We start from the raw sequence: 14,837 nt of genomic DNA on the forward strand, positions 1-14,837 counted from the left end.
ATATGCCTTATATTCCTTTAGGTCCCTGTAGTATTTTTTTAGATTAATAAAAGGTATATGATCTTTAGGCATTTTTTTTTTTTTTATATTGAGAAGTTCCTTTAACAGAATAATGCCAATTGTAAGGTATTCAGGTATCTCTGTTGGACTCTGAGTTTTTTATCTACTTTTATTTGCACTGAGGAGGGAAACTGTTGCTCTGTTTGTGCTGGTGGCAGTTGGATTGTGGAGATCTTTGGGTGTATGAGGTTGTTGTAACTGTAGAGGAGGCCTTGCTGGGTGTGTTTACCCTTCAGTCATTGTGAATTAAGTGGAGGGTAAACATACACAGTGTATTTAAGCCAGCATTAAAATGATTAGCTGAAGTAGTTGTAATATGCTATCAGAACCAGAAAGGAGCTTGTGTGGTTTGCTCAATCCACCTTAAAAGCTGGGTGACTTTGCTGGTTAGCCTGTACTGGTCTTCCATCAGTCCCCAGGCTGATTGATAGTTAGTGCTGCCTGAGCGAATCTGTGGGAAACAAAGTTTTTCCTCCAGTTGGAGTAAGATGATCTAGAGAAGCTTACAGCAGGAAGTTAATTATGTGGATTTCTTCCAGTTCTCGTAAGTTTTTACTCAGGGAGTTGTGTTTCTGCATTTTTAACAAATGTAATTGGGTTACTGATGTTTTTTTGTGGATTCTGTTTTTTCTGGTTAATGGATTTTTGGCCATGGTAGTAAGGCTGTTAGAAAAGAGCAAGCAGGAATTGAGGTGGAGCTATGAGCTACTTTCTAAATATAGGGGAATAAAAAAAACCTAATACCAAAAGTGAAAGGAAAAATTACATTCAATCTCTGGACTACAGTCTGAAATAGAAGACTCTCGTACCTGTGGGGTGGTAGCTTGCTGTTTGTAGGGAAAAAGGCACACAAGCTGTCTCTGATTAAATGTCACCTTAGGAAACTTAGAAGAGCAGTCATACAGGGTTTCAATTTACTTCTTCTTGTAAACCTCATCAGTTCACCCTGTTCACATTCTCCTCTGGATTTGGAATCAAAAGTTCCTTATATTACACCTTTCATCTGTTTTGTAACTTCTGTCTTTACAATGTTTTTACCATTTATATGCCAAATTTGGTCCTCAGGGTTCTTTTCATCATCCCAGTTGAATAGGCTGTGAGTGCTGGTGCTGAGCCCATAGCAGGGCAGCTGAGCCCAGTAGGGATGAGAGCACAGAGACTGCAGCAGCCACAGCATCTGGCTCTGGTTTCTTTTTCCTGACCTTGAGGAGGGGGCAAAGATTTTTTGCAAGGTTTCAGTGCAGGTGGAACTGAGGAAAGGTGAGAGAAATACCCTGTGATCAGCTGGAGTGAATCTGGCTGCAGGTAGTTCTCATATGTTTGTTGTTTTTAATTTTTTGTGTTTATTTTTTTTTTTAAGCTTCACAAAGTAACTCTAGTCAGTATTGTTTGTTTTTCTTCCTCCTTTATTTTGCATCCTTGTTCAGCTTCTGACATAAAAGCCTACCTGTTCTCCTTCCACCTGTCTTTCCTGTCCAGGCTGTTGTTGCTTGCCAGCTTCTCTGGGAGCCTGGCAGAGGTGTTCCCTGGTGTCCCAGCAGGAGAAATGCAGTAGGCCCTGCTGATCAGCAGAGAAGGGGTTAATATCAGCCCAGCTGGACCCTTCTTTAGCTCCTGTCAGGAACAGGCGAGATGCAGCTCTCTTCAACAGTAAGAAACACTGCTGTTATCTCAGTGGGTTGGTCAGACCTAAACTGATAACATCACATTAATAGCAAATTAAAGGTCTTAAAATGCATGGGATTATGCTTGCAGTGAAGATCAGTAGTGGCAGGACTGGGCTTTTTTTTATCCAAGGAAAGAGTTTCAAGGATGTTTGTTGCTTCATGTCATTGCCTTATCCTTCATTGTTTCATCACCTGTCAAGTGGAGCAGATTCTTGCCTATATAAATAAAATGACCATATTAAAGTCACTGTTTTTTTGCATTTCATGTAGAAATACTGCACCACTGCTCTTCAGTACAACTGCAAAAAAATTCTGTAATGCACACACATGGGATGTCCTTGTGTTGATAGCTACAGGTCCTACCTTTGTGCTATACTGTTGAAATTTTATTGGGGCTACTGGGTGACATGATGGTATTCATGGAATCACAGAATGGTTAGGGTTGGAAGGGACCTCAAAGATCATCAAGATCCAAACCCCTGAAATAAATTACAATGATAAAGTGTGTTTCCCCCAATATATTTAGTTATTTGCTAGTATGTTCCTTTTGCTTCCATTTATTTCCCCACTGGGGGTGCCACATAATGCAGATGGAGTGCACTTTGAGAGGGGAAAAATAATGGTGCATATAATGGAGGGGTCAGTTTGTGCTAAATGTCTTCCAGATGGCAGTGCCTAATAAGAGATCAGGTTGTCCCTCCATCTGTCCACTCAAGAAACTGTATATTTGCTCTGCTTCTTGAGGGTGACTCTGCCTCTCTCCTCCCCTGCTGATAACATATTGATCAGGGACAACGTGGTATATCATCTGCTCAGTAAGTAGATTTTATTCACTGTATTTAAAGAGAAGCTGGAAAGAATTAGGTAAGAAGTTCACTGACTGTTCTGCCAAGCATTTTTGTTTAGCAGTGAAAGGCCAAGTTCACTCTGATTTGCCAGGACACATTGCACTAGGAGAAATTCTGTCTAGACACATCCTTGTGCTTGCCACAGGTGCAGAGCTCTGCAGCAGAACTTCTCTTTTGCATGAGAAATGTTTGGAGTGGAAAGGCAGATCAATGTCCTGACTGTATGAAACCACAGCTCAGCTGGGCTCTGTGGGCAGAGGTGTTAAACATTTCTGAGCAGTGTCCCTGCAACTTTCTGCCTGTCTTGTAGGCAAGAAAAATGTACATGCCCAGGAAAAAAAACAGCACTTGAAAGCACTTGCTGCATGGCTTGTGTTTAGTTGGGTAACAGGCAAGACAACCCAGTCTGGTCCCTTCCACATGCTAAGGAAAGCTGCTGGTCTTGAATTTAATCTCCATTTTGATGCTGCAGAGCAGGAACATGACATTTAGTCCAGCCTGGACAGAGTGAGCACAGCTCTGTCATGAATCCCAGGGAATAAAAGCTCTTCTGCACCCAAACTGGCATTGGAAAGCATCATTCTCCCCTGCATCAGCCTCTCCAGTAGCTCCTATCAGGCAGAGGGCACAGTGAGCTGTCAGAAGGGAACTGGTGATGGGTGATGTTGGGTGCACTAAAAGCTGTACTGGTTCACCTGTGGATGGACCTTTCTTGGTCCCATAGTTCACAGCCTGGGATCTGTGATGCTCTGGACATGCACCTCAGTGGCAGAAGGACACAGGCAGGAATACCCAGGGGTTTCAGAAGGTCAGAAAGTGACTTTTAAGGATTACTTAAAAATAAACAGAGACAGAGGCTTGAAAAATGTTTGTTTTCTAGTCAGCTTGGCTCTACTAGGAGGAGGCTGGCCATTTCTAGAGCTTATTGTGCACTGAGAAGAGTTTTCTCTTTGGTAAGTATCCTTGCTACAATCATTTGAATATTACTAATTGGAAAATAAGTTTATGGGCAAATTTTTTTTTAATCAGAGCTGGGAAGAAGCAGAGGTTTTAATGTAGCCCCTTCCTGTCTGGGCTGATACAAGTTGATACCACAGGTTGACACATATACCAGAGTTGATGAAGACTTAGGCTGGGTTGTTTAAAGCAAACACAAAGTCTGTGTTTTGGTCAAGGTTGCTGTGCTGTGCTACCCTGCCTCAGTTTCTTTTCTCTTTTCTTTTTTTTTTTTTTTTTTTTTTTTTCTTTTTCTTTTTACCCTGCTCTGCTCAGTCCTGTCCCTTTTGAGCTCATGCCACCAGTGGGCAGCACCCATCTAGTGAGACCCATCTAGTGATGGGCAAGAACCAGCAGCACTACAGTGGAGCAGTTCTGCTCCAGCCCCCACTGAACAGTACCCAAATTATTATCTGGTGCCCTCTCCCACCATCCCCCCCTCTGGTATGCAGGTGGTGCCTCTTGGTACTTGTGTTGGTGCAGGTTGTCAGAGAAGATGCAAATACAGCTGCATCTCCCCAGTGCTCCTTTACCAACCCACTTGTGCAGCTGGCACTTGGCAGGCATGATCTTTGTGGGAATCCAATATTTAGCAGTAAAGATGAAGCTTGGAAAGATGAAGGGAAACCATTTGTGGATTTTACCACATGCAGATATTATTGTTTGTAAAAATAAGCCTTGTGCTTTGTGCAAGCTCTTCTGAAAATGCCTGTAGTTTGATGGGTAGTTATGCTTTGCTGAGAGCAAGAGGAATGACCTAAGTCAAAGTGTATCTCTGAAAATTAATTTTCTTTTATTTTATGTGGGAAGACAAAAAGGGAAGCTGAAGGGCTGCAGTGGGGCTGTGTGAAGGGTGTGGGTGAGCAGGGAACAGGTGCTACTGGGAGCAGTTAATGGGATGGTTTTATGTGTGCATAACATAAAATCCATATTTTTATATGCATTTGGCCTTCTTGCTTGGCTGGGCCTTCTTGTGAATTGTTTGGGTTTTGCAATTCTTTGCTTACTCTCCAAACAGATGTGCAGCATTCGCTTATTTTTAGCAGTTTACTTTTTTTTTTTTTTTGCTTTAAAATCTTACTTTCTCTCATCTTCCTGTGCTCCTATATAGTCACATTACCTTTGTATATGTTTGTTGCCATTGCTATATTAGGACAAAGACATTTTTAGCAAAGGGAAAAGTCCTTTGCATGAAAAAGGAAGCAGTATGCTTTTTAATGGCTGTTTATTTATTTTAGCTTGATGTATAACTGACAATGTAGGAGGTCTATGTCTGTGTCAGACCAGTTTGGACAAACTGGGGAAAGGGAGGAAGAGAAGGAGGAAGGAAGGAATGAAGGAAGTCAGGAGGGTATAAAGCAGAGATAATTTCTTGGATGGAATATCTGAGTTGCTATCCCATATGGCACAAAGCAACTTGATGGGTGTGAGCTAATCAAGATAAACCACTCCCAGAAAGAGCTTTGGTGAGTTTAGTAAGGTAATGGGTAAACACTTTGGGGAATAACTGTTCTCCTGCTTGGATGTATTGTAACTAAAGTTAGAGATGTGATTTATCTCTGTCCTCTGTTTGTATACATGTTTCTAAAGAAAGGAACCATCTGTCCCTGAACTTCACCAGCTCTTTGAGTAGCACAATTTAATCCACCTTCTACAATTACAGTATGATTATTGGGGAAGAGGAAATTGCAAAGGGAATGGCTAAGGTAGCTGTTTATATTTAGTTCAGGAAACCTGAAAGAAACTTCTCAGCCAAGGCCTGGTTCCACCAGTGTTTCCTTCAACATTTATGTCTGGGTTTCTGGAAGCAGGAGCTGGCACAGGGGAAGGCTGTGGAGTGTGGCATCTGTGTCCCTCTGCTCTGTCAGAGGTGCCCTGGGAAGGAGGTGGCATGAGATATGAAGCCATTGATTATTTAATTTTCTGTCATTAGTTTAATGAGTGCGGCCAAGAGCAGTGGGAGCAGTGTGGTTGTCAGTCTGCTAAAAATGAGGGAGAGTGCAAGTGAGCTTCTGGGGGGTGATCTTTTGCTTACGTGGGTGATGTGCATGAGGAGGCTCAGGAGAGATGTGTGTTATCTCTGCTTCTCTTGAAAGTTGTTTTTTTTATTAATTTGGGTTTTGCTTAAGAAACCAGAAGGTAAATGGAGCTGTAGCAGTGCATCCTGCTCTGGACTGCCTCAAGGAGAGGGAATGGCAACTCTGCCCTGCCTTGGGTGCCAGGATTTTTGCAGATGGCTGTGGTTGGTGCCTGTGGCTGCTTTTCTGTGGGGCTCAGGAGTGGGCACACTTCCCCAGAGCATCCTGCTGTGCCTTCCCTTGCTCATTCCCATCTGTGTTTATGTGCTCTGGGAATCACTACGTGGCTGTCAGGCTTCTGAGCTGGGGTCTTGTGGGGCTTTGCTGAGCCAGAGAGACCTGGGTGAATTAACACATAAAGCAGTATTACAGTCCTGTAATCTTGACATTCATGTCATGAGTTCAGGGATTATTGTGCTTTTAGGCTTCTGGCATAGGGAGAGCTTTTGAAGTAGAAGTTTCTAGGTTTTTTTCTAAAAGACAAGGGACTCAAGTCACTGAATTGAAGGTATTGTACACTGAGGAGGAAGGCTGTGTGAGAACTTGAAAGTAGCCATTAGTCATTTATTTATTTTACTAACTTCACATACAGTTAAATTCCTCTGTCAGTTAATGCTATGGTCTGTAAGAGCTGTCAGAACTTTGCGGTGTTACTGTTTATATGGTCACCTGAGAAATTAAGTAAAGCAGGCTTTGTAGGAAGGAGGAATTCATGGGAAGTGGGTGAGGAGGTGTTGGGGAGGGGAACATGTGCTGCTTACTTTAGATCCAGCCAAAGTTCTTTATTTAAGGAGACTTCAGTAAAGTTTCATAGGCATGTCTGAAATTTTATTTTTAAATTTTTAAACTTTTTTTTTTTTTTTAATAATTGTTTTGCAGTACTTTCAAGCTTGATGAAAGCAAAGAAACTGATAACCTCATTCCTGGAGATGAACCTTTGGCTGCAGCCCCTGCTGATGGTGTAGAAGTGCCTGCTCAAGCAACTGAAGGTTTCTCAAGGGAAAAAAAGAGGTATTGTGCAGTGTGATTTCATACATCACAGTACATTTCCATGTCTGTACATCCTTTGCTTAAGAAAACATAACTAGGAGTGTCACAACCGTGAAAAAGGCCGAATAATAAGTATTAATAGGTGTTTTGGCTAAGTTATACAAGTGCTTTGTTGCTAGATTTTGAACCCAAATGCTAGACTCTCAAGAGCTGCTTCCTCCACTGTATTTACCTCAAAAGGCCAGAAGAGGGCGCCTGGACTACACGGGTTATTCCTCTACTATCATTAAATTAATGTATTTTTAGTTGTTTCTTTTCCCTAAGAATTTTCATTGCTTGAAGCTCATAAAAAATTTGGGGGGCTAAAACTATGCAAGATGAGGTGGTGTTCAAGAGCAGTGTCCTGCTCATTCCCCTTCAGATGCTGCTACTTTCTCCTCCACCCCTCCCCAGTGCTTTTTGCATTGTAGTTGTCAGTAATTGAGGAAGAAGTTCATGTTGGCTTTGTTCTAGCTGAAGATATACTGCATGACCTTCCACAACGTTGTCAGATTTGATGTTTCCATCCTTCAGATCTCCATTGATTGGTGTCAGAATGTTTGATAGATGGCCTGGGGAATTTGTGCTTGGAAAAACCCCCTCAGGCTGAATCTTCCCATTTCAGTCAAGATGAGATATGTGCTTGGGTGTTCTTGTCAGAGCTTCAGAGGGTGTCTGTCTTGTGGGTGATTATCTGGGATGCTGTTGTGCCCTTATTGTGACATCTATTAATAGAAAAAGTCACAGCTGAGAATATTAAATGGGCACTCCCTGGAGAACAGTGTTCCCCACCCCACATATACAGGCCAGCAGCTTGTGACAAGCATGGTACAAAACAGGAGACACCATGGGAAATAGAGCAATTCTTCTGAAGCTTCCTTCAGAAATGTCAAAAGATGTTGCTGTCAGCAGGAGGATACTCTGAATCACAAATGAAAATACACACAATGGCCATGTTCTGCTGTGGAAGAGTGAATTAATAGCTATCAGCAAGTGCTACTCAAAAAAATGTCCACAGTATCTAGGAAACATGTTGATTAACTATTTGTTCTAAATTTCTGATTATTTTGATCAGAAAATGATGTCCTGACTTGTAGGTTATGTGCTTGATGTGAAGCAGTTGGGCCAAGTCTTTTGTGTAATATTTTTTCATGTTACTGTACTGGTCCCACATTTTTAACCTGTGTCTGGTTGGTGGGAAACCACAGTGCTCAAAGGTCTGGTTTGCACCCGTATGCAAGTTCCTGGAGAGAATTTTCTGCGTGAAGGGTACAAACCATGACCATTCTCTTAGAATGGAGATACAGTCAGGTGAGGTTGTAAGACGGAAAATATTCACCCCAAGATGTTGGCTGTTTCCAGAGAATCATCCCAAATGATTTGAGCTTTATTGATACCCTGAACTGAATTTCCCATTCTACTTTAGCATAGTCCCAAGTGACTATAGTGTACAAATCATAATTGAAACCACCAAAAGCACATGGTGATTTTTTTTTTTTCCCTTTCACCAGAATTCATCATCAAAGAGAGGAGAAATATTTTAGAGCTCTGCAGCCAAGCAGAGCTGCTTGTGCTTGCATATTTAGCTTGGCTCATTTGGCTCATGCCTCTGAAGTTTCTGTTTGGTTTTGGTAATACTGTAGCATGCTTAATAATCTGAATACCTAGGGGTGAATCAGAATCTCTTGGATGGGGTAAACAATGGTGTATTCAAGTAAAATTAGCAGAACTACTTCATGCAAAATCAAAATCCAGCCTAGGATGTTGATAACCAAAATGTACACTGGGAAGCATCCTTGTTGTGCCTTCTTTCTCTAAAGCTGAACTTGCAGGTTTATTGTCTGTGTGACATGAGCACAGACTTTTACTGATGCTAATGGGAATTTGGATGCATGCAGAGGTGAGAATTAGAGATATCTGTGAAGTGAAAGATAATTCTCTCTTGAAAAGCAAGTCTATTACTGGCCAAATAGCTCTTTGCTGTTGTAATCAACCCCTTATGTAAACACTTCTTGCCTTTTTTATGTGCTTCATGTGTAGCAAGTCAAATCAGCCATGGAAAATAATAGCATGCAAATTGGGTTGTGTTTCACTTTGTCACATTTATGGCAACTGCCTGGCCTGCAAGGTGCTAAACTTCTGCAAATGCTGTTTTTCTGTAAAATGGATCCCTGAGGCACTTCAGTCTCCTCTGTGATTGTGATGGTCACATGAACTGTGTCACAGACACTTCATAAGTCGGCAGAAGTGCTGAAATAGTGCTACTGAGTGTGACTTGTCCTTCAGGGAAGCCCCAGGGGTAGAGCTGGAAGGCTCTGAGGAGCTGATCCATCTCTCTGCTTGGCCTGTGAGCAAGTAAGATGGATATATCCCAGTCTAGAGAGTAAAAAGCAAATGCTGTCTTTGTGTTCAGCCTCCCCACCTGCTTTGAAAGCAACACCTGTGATGTTACATCTGCTGTGACTGGAGAGCTGGGTCCTCCTTGTCAGCTACAGGGTCAGTTTTCCTTCAAAAGCTAAAGCAGGGTGGAGCAGGATCATTTGGAGAGGCTCTGGATGAATAGGAAGCTTTTGCTGATTTCTGAAATTAAATGCATATCTCTGCCTGACCCAGTTTTCCCAAAATGAGCCTGGAAGCAACTGGAAGCACAGCAACCAATCTTTCTATCGAAAAGGAAAAAGTCCCAGCAGTCTTTAGAGAAAACTCTGCTTTCTGCAGTGTTGGTTTCTGGAAGGAGGTTTCATAAGACTTCCATGGGAGGAAGCAAAGCTGAATTATTATCGTCACACAGAAAAACAGGATAAGCTTTATGAGTTCTGGGTTTGATTTGTTTGATCACATGCTGAAAACAAGTTTTCTCCTTTTGCCCACCTTTGGAGAGGCCTGATGTAAAACTAACTAAACATATATTAATATGTTACCTTCCTTCCCAGCCAATACTGATACTCTTAGACTGAATTGCTTTAATCACAGAATGATGTAATGAAAACCAAGAAGTGATTAAATGGGATTCAGAAACATGAGACTTTTTTCCGGGAGTGAATTTAACCCTCTGGCATTTATTCCAAGTGCACTGAGCAAGGAAGAGATGGGAAATAGGAATACAAATGCAATTTCAAGGCCTTCTTGTTTCCAAAGTGCAGGGGTTGAGTTTTTTAATAATTTTTTCCTTTTTTTTTTGGAGGGGGAGGGAGTTGGTGGTAGGGTATGTTGGTTTTTATGTGTATTATCTGAACTGGATGATAGGATGCCTCTGATGTGTGTCTGGAGTTTGGTGCACAAGTGAAGGGATTTTTTTTAATAAAAGCATCAGAATGAAGGAGTTGAAATAAAGTTGCTTAGGTCTGGGAAACTAAAACCCAATAATTTTTTTTTTTTTAATGCTTTCTGGCTGGTATCTCAAAGTGTTCACAAACTTCTGAAAGACAGCATAAAAAAATGGATTCTATTCTCCCTATTCAGCCTGTTTGTAACAAATAGATAGGAACGGGCAACAGTGCTGCTCTTCGTTCATTCCCTCCATGCAGGAGGATGCTTTCTGTCACTCATTGTAAATCTTTTCAGCCTGTTCCTCAGAAACAGCATCAAATCCTGGGATGTCTGATGTGTTTCAAGCTAAAAATGTTGTGGAGATGTGTTTCAAGCTAAAAATGTGGACTGAGTGCATTTTCTTGTAGCTGATTGTGGGATTGGTACAGTGGAATCCCCAGATGAGGGACTGGATCCCATGAGCTTCTCTGGATCCATGATTGGGGGGGGACAGTTCTGTGTATGATGGCCAAGGTGCCTGGGGACCTCATGGCAGAGGACAGCTGCCATCAGACAGCAGCAATTCAAATAGCTTCCAGTAACTTTTTTTTTTTTTTTTTTTTTTTTTAAAGGCAAAGCATTCGTGAGTGCATGACAGAAGTGGGAAATGTCACTGGTTTGCTAAGCAAATCTTTGTTCAGAATTTGGGCTCTCTGGGGTGTATTCTTCCTACATTTATGCTCAAAGAGAGCAATTATTTGTGTGTATTGTACAGCTTCTCTCTGAATGTGGCAGTGGACAAAATGGTGATGGTAGCCCTCTGTTTTCGTGTTATTCCTATGCATTTTACAGGTTCCCTCAGGCAATATATGGTAATTTTCTTGCTGCTAGAACAGGTTCAGCAGCATGAAAATGAGTATGTCAGTACACTAATGAATTCATCCACAAGGAATTTTAGGATGGCATTAATCATCTTGCCTCAATCCTACAAAACTGGCAGTTCAGGGTGGAGACAGGGAACATACACGTGGCTTGGGCTGCTGCTCCACGGCACTGGGGCACACACAGGGACAGATCCAAAGACTCCAGAGGAGCCTGGAACTTCCAGGAGGATGGAGGACTTGCAGGGGATCACCTCTTGTCCTAGAGCAGGTGATGAATGGGTGAGAACAGTAGAGTCAGGTGTATTTTGTGTTTCTCAAAATCAATGTTTTGCTTAAATATGGCCTGTGGTTTTGGGGCACTCGACCCCTAATACTAAATCCTTTGAAAACAAAATCAAAAAGAACCTTCTGGGGAAAAATACTGAAAATACTTCAAGCCAATCTTTTGAAATAAAATCTGATCTCTTTTACAAGTTACCCAGTCCTCATTTGACCACCCATCCTTGGCAGTCCCAGCAGAGACTTGCAGTGGGGCAGGAATACTCTTCCCTCCTGATTTCTTCATCCTGCATTTTCATCATCTTAATTCTTCACAAAAGGCTTCACAAAGCCCTTTGCATCCTGAAATCTCCTGCAACAAAGAGAATGTTATTCACACTGATCTTAGCTGAGAGCAGGGGCATCAAAGCCCTTAAAAATGTCACTTTCCCGGTGTCAGGCAGCTCCTTTCCTAACAAGCCTGGCTCCAGCCGTCCTGGGGATCTGAAGCCTCAGGATGTTTGAAGGTATAGAAAGAAACACCAGAGCAAGAAGAGGTCCCCTGGTCTGTGTTGGTGGTTCTGCTGCTCTGCTCCACAGAAATGTCAGCAGAGCTTGGGGCTCCTGGATGTGGTCTGTAGGGGTTTATCCAGCAGGAAAACAAACTGCCCCTTTGGTGTGGCTCTGATTGTGGTCCCGGTGGGAAAGCTGGGTTCAGAAATTTGGAAAACAAGGGTTTGAAGTCTTGTTTGTTCATACAGTAGCAACATGATAGAAATGGAATCTGAAGTGTCTGTGCCTCAGCAGGAAGGGAAGCAAAGGAGCAAGGGATGGGCCAGATGCTGCACAAAATGATGTGGGATGAGGATCTTCCCACTGGGAAGTCTCCCCACGCATCTCCTCTCTACATCTCCATGGTGGGCAGACCCCATTGCTCCTTCAGTGACATCTCCACAGCCACCATGGAGGCTCCCTTGCTCCAAGGGGCTGTGCTCAGCTCTCAGAAACCTCATCTCCTGTTTGTCTGGCTTCTTAATTTCGCAACATGCTTTTGTACGTGGAGTCTTCTGGTGTGTGGAGTTCTCACGTTACTGATGGTAATTCACCGCCAACCCCTGAAAGGCTGCAGCCCCCCTGGCAGCCTGAATAGCACAGTGCAGGGGCCCCTTTTGTTATCTTTGCAGTGGGTTTCCCATGCAGGAAATTTAAATAACTAAGCAGAAATCTTGGTTATTCATAACTTGTTAATGCTTTTAATCTCACTTGCAATTTAGATTAAGCAGTGACCTTAGCAACCACGCAGTGGTCAATGGGGCTGGAGGGCACAGTTATTTATTTCTTTTTAAATTTTTTTTAAATTTTATTTTAATTTTTCTTTTTTTAGCAACCCGTTATAGGGTTTGTTTCCTGTGAGTTGCAGGGTCCATGCTGGCAGCATCATTACTGGTCACTCTGTTTTTTCTTTGGCTTGTCAGATGGAAATATTCTGTCAGTGTGCTCAGGCTTAAAATTCTAAGACAGGTTTTTTCCATGAGCTAACAATGTTTCAATGCAAATAAAGCACTCACACCATGTTAATCTAGATAAGTAGGGAGCAGACAATGTGTTTATTAAAGCTTTTAATCTATAAAAGTGAGTTAAAACTCTGAAGCTTTACACTTGGTATTTCCTCATGTTCTTTTATGGTGTATTATTTTACAACATGGTAATGCCAGGTGTTGTGTTATCCCAGGTATTGTACAGAGGCAATTGAATGAATGGCTTTTATTTTTGCTTGAAGAGAATATTGAAAAATATCTCACTGATTTAACACTTTGTGATTATTTTACTGCTCAGATTTCATTTATGCTCTAGTCATGAACCAGTACCACACTCAGGCCTATTAAAAAAGCCAAAGAAACAAAAAAAATTACAAAAGCCTATCAAAAATCATGTCTACAGCCATGTATTTTTGTGTAGCCTGTAATGTATAATGCTTCAATTCTTTAAAACCTTTTAAAACTGATTACTGTGTAACCTTCAGAAAGATGAACTCTAAACCTTGAGTGGGTGAAGAGTCTGCTTGATATTCTTTGTCACACAAGGATCCACTCTGGTCCTGGGAGACCTGGATTTCTGGGAAGGACTTGGCCAGGGGCAGCCTGTGGATAAACAAAGGCCAAGGGGAGCTGGTGCTCCTGGGAGGGTTTCGGAGGACAGGAATCTCCAGCCTTGAGTGCCCTGAAAAGATTGTCACTGCACTTCAGGTCTCAGTGCTTTTAGGTGCTAATGTGTTCCCAAAAGGACAGCCAGAATCCCAAGGGCACTTTTTTTGCCTTGCAGCCCAGTCTTTACAGAACAATGTTGATTTTTAATTTTTATTTTTTTTTTAAAGCTGTTTGGTCCTTTTAGTCCTCTAGGGAAGATGTTGCTGTTTCTTTGCAGTCCGATGTTGTGGCTATGCCAGCCATGAGCCCTTTGGTACCTGGCAGCCTAATAATAAGGGAGTCCTTGGGATGAAAACTTGTCCCCAGGTTTCACTCAAGGTTTTGGAATCCAAATGCAATATCATCTAAATATATTAAAAAGAAATAAATTTGCAGAGGGGAATTACATTTGAATTGAACAAGAATTTATTCTTTGTTAACATTTTCCTCTTTGTTTGTTGCTATTTGTTTTTTGTAGGCAGTGCTGTTCCTCAGAGCTTTGGCAGGTTCTAATACCAGAAAAACCCCTTTTTCTTATTGGGATGCTTGGTGTTTGCTCTCTTCCATGCACTTGGCTTTGCATGGTGCTCATTTCTGCACAGTTCCTCAATAATGCATTGCAGCTTAGAGGCACAATTTAATATTCACCCACCCCTTCCCAGGGGGGGATTCTTTCAGGAGGAGCTTTGATGTTTCCCTATGTGTATATGATCATATTTATAAGTAGCACAAATGCCTGGCACAGTAAGGCCAAGAGTAACAGAACATAAATTTCAGTATATCATAAACTTACCCTAGTCCTGTCCAGCACTGTTTTCTGATGGAAGCCAAGCATTTCAAATTGGGTGCAAGTGACCAAAGTCTGAATTTTATATAAACATGAAATGTAATAAGACCAAATATTTAGGAGCCTGGGCAGCCTTTTGAACAACTAACCAACAGACATCAAGTTTCAATAAAACATTGATTTAACATAGGCCAAAATATGGCTCCTGCTTAAATGGATCAAACAGGCAGGAAGAGAAAATGGTAAATTTTAAAGGATGGTACTGAATACTGAAATAGTCTTTTTCAGCACTGGGATCACAGTAAGTTGTTACGTGGCTCTTCATCATTAGGCTGAAATGCCTGGGGCCACAGTGGGTTTTTTTTCTGTATATATTTTTTTTTCTTTCTGACCTACATCTGTGTGTTTTTTCAGGTTCCAGAGAAATTCTTACGAAATGTACTTGGAGTGTCAATTCAGTTCTCATAGTTTTAAAAGCCAGCACTAAATTTAGTACTAAACTGATGCTTTTTGGCAGGCCCAGAGGATGGATTGGGGCCAGGCAAGAGTGGGAGAGCTCCCCTCTCATTTGAGGTCTGCCTTACCTATCAGGGTGGGCTGTGGGGTAAACTTTCCATTGCTCCTGATCACACTGCATTTGTGTTCAGTCTTGAGCTCTGTCAGAACTCTCTGCTTCTGCCCCACAGAAAAAAATCAAGGCCAGAGCCAGCTTTGCCAGCTTATTGCTGAAGCTGCATGATGCTTAATTCTGTGTCCCCTCCCTCTGAAGTGCAAGAAGTGAAATCAGTGGTATGG

The 14,837-nt window shown here is 42.0% G+C and overlaps 1 protein-coding gene across 23 annotated transcripts in view; it reads left to right on the forward strand.

The window, feature by feature from the left end:
- The window catches only part of TACC2 (transforming acidic coiled-coil containing protein 2), a 129,098-nt gene that overhangs the window by 55,776 nt on the left and 58,485 nt on the right, over positions 1 to 14,837 (forward strand). For all 23 annotated transcript variants that reach the window (XM_071749582.1, XM_071749575.1, XM_071749577.1 and 20 more), the window contains one exon: positions 6,529 to 6,660. In XM_071749582.1, coding sequence (XP_071605683.1) covers positions 6,529 to 6,660 — 132 coding nt within the window. The remainder of the gene's footprint in view (positions 1 to 6,528; positions 6,661 to 14,837) is intronic.

Source organism: Heliangelus exortis, chromosome 7, assembly GCF_036169615.1.
Source record: "Heliangelus exortis chromosome 7, bHelExo1.hap1, whole genome shotgun sequence".
Classification (NCBI taxonomy): Eukaryota; Metazoa; Chordata; class Aves; order Apodiformes; family Trochilidae; genus Heliangelus; species Heliangelus exortis.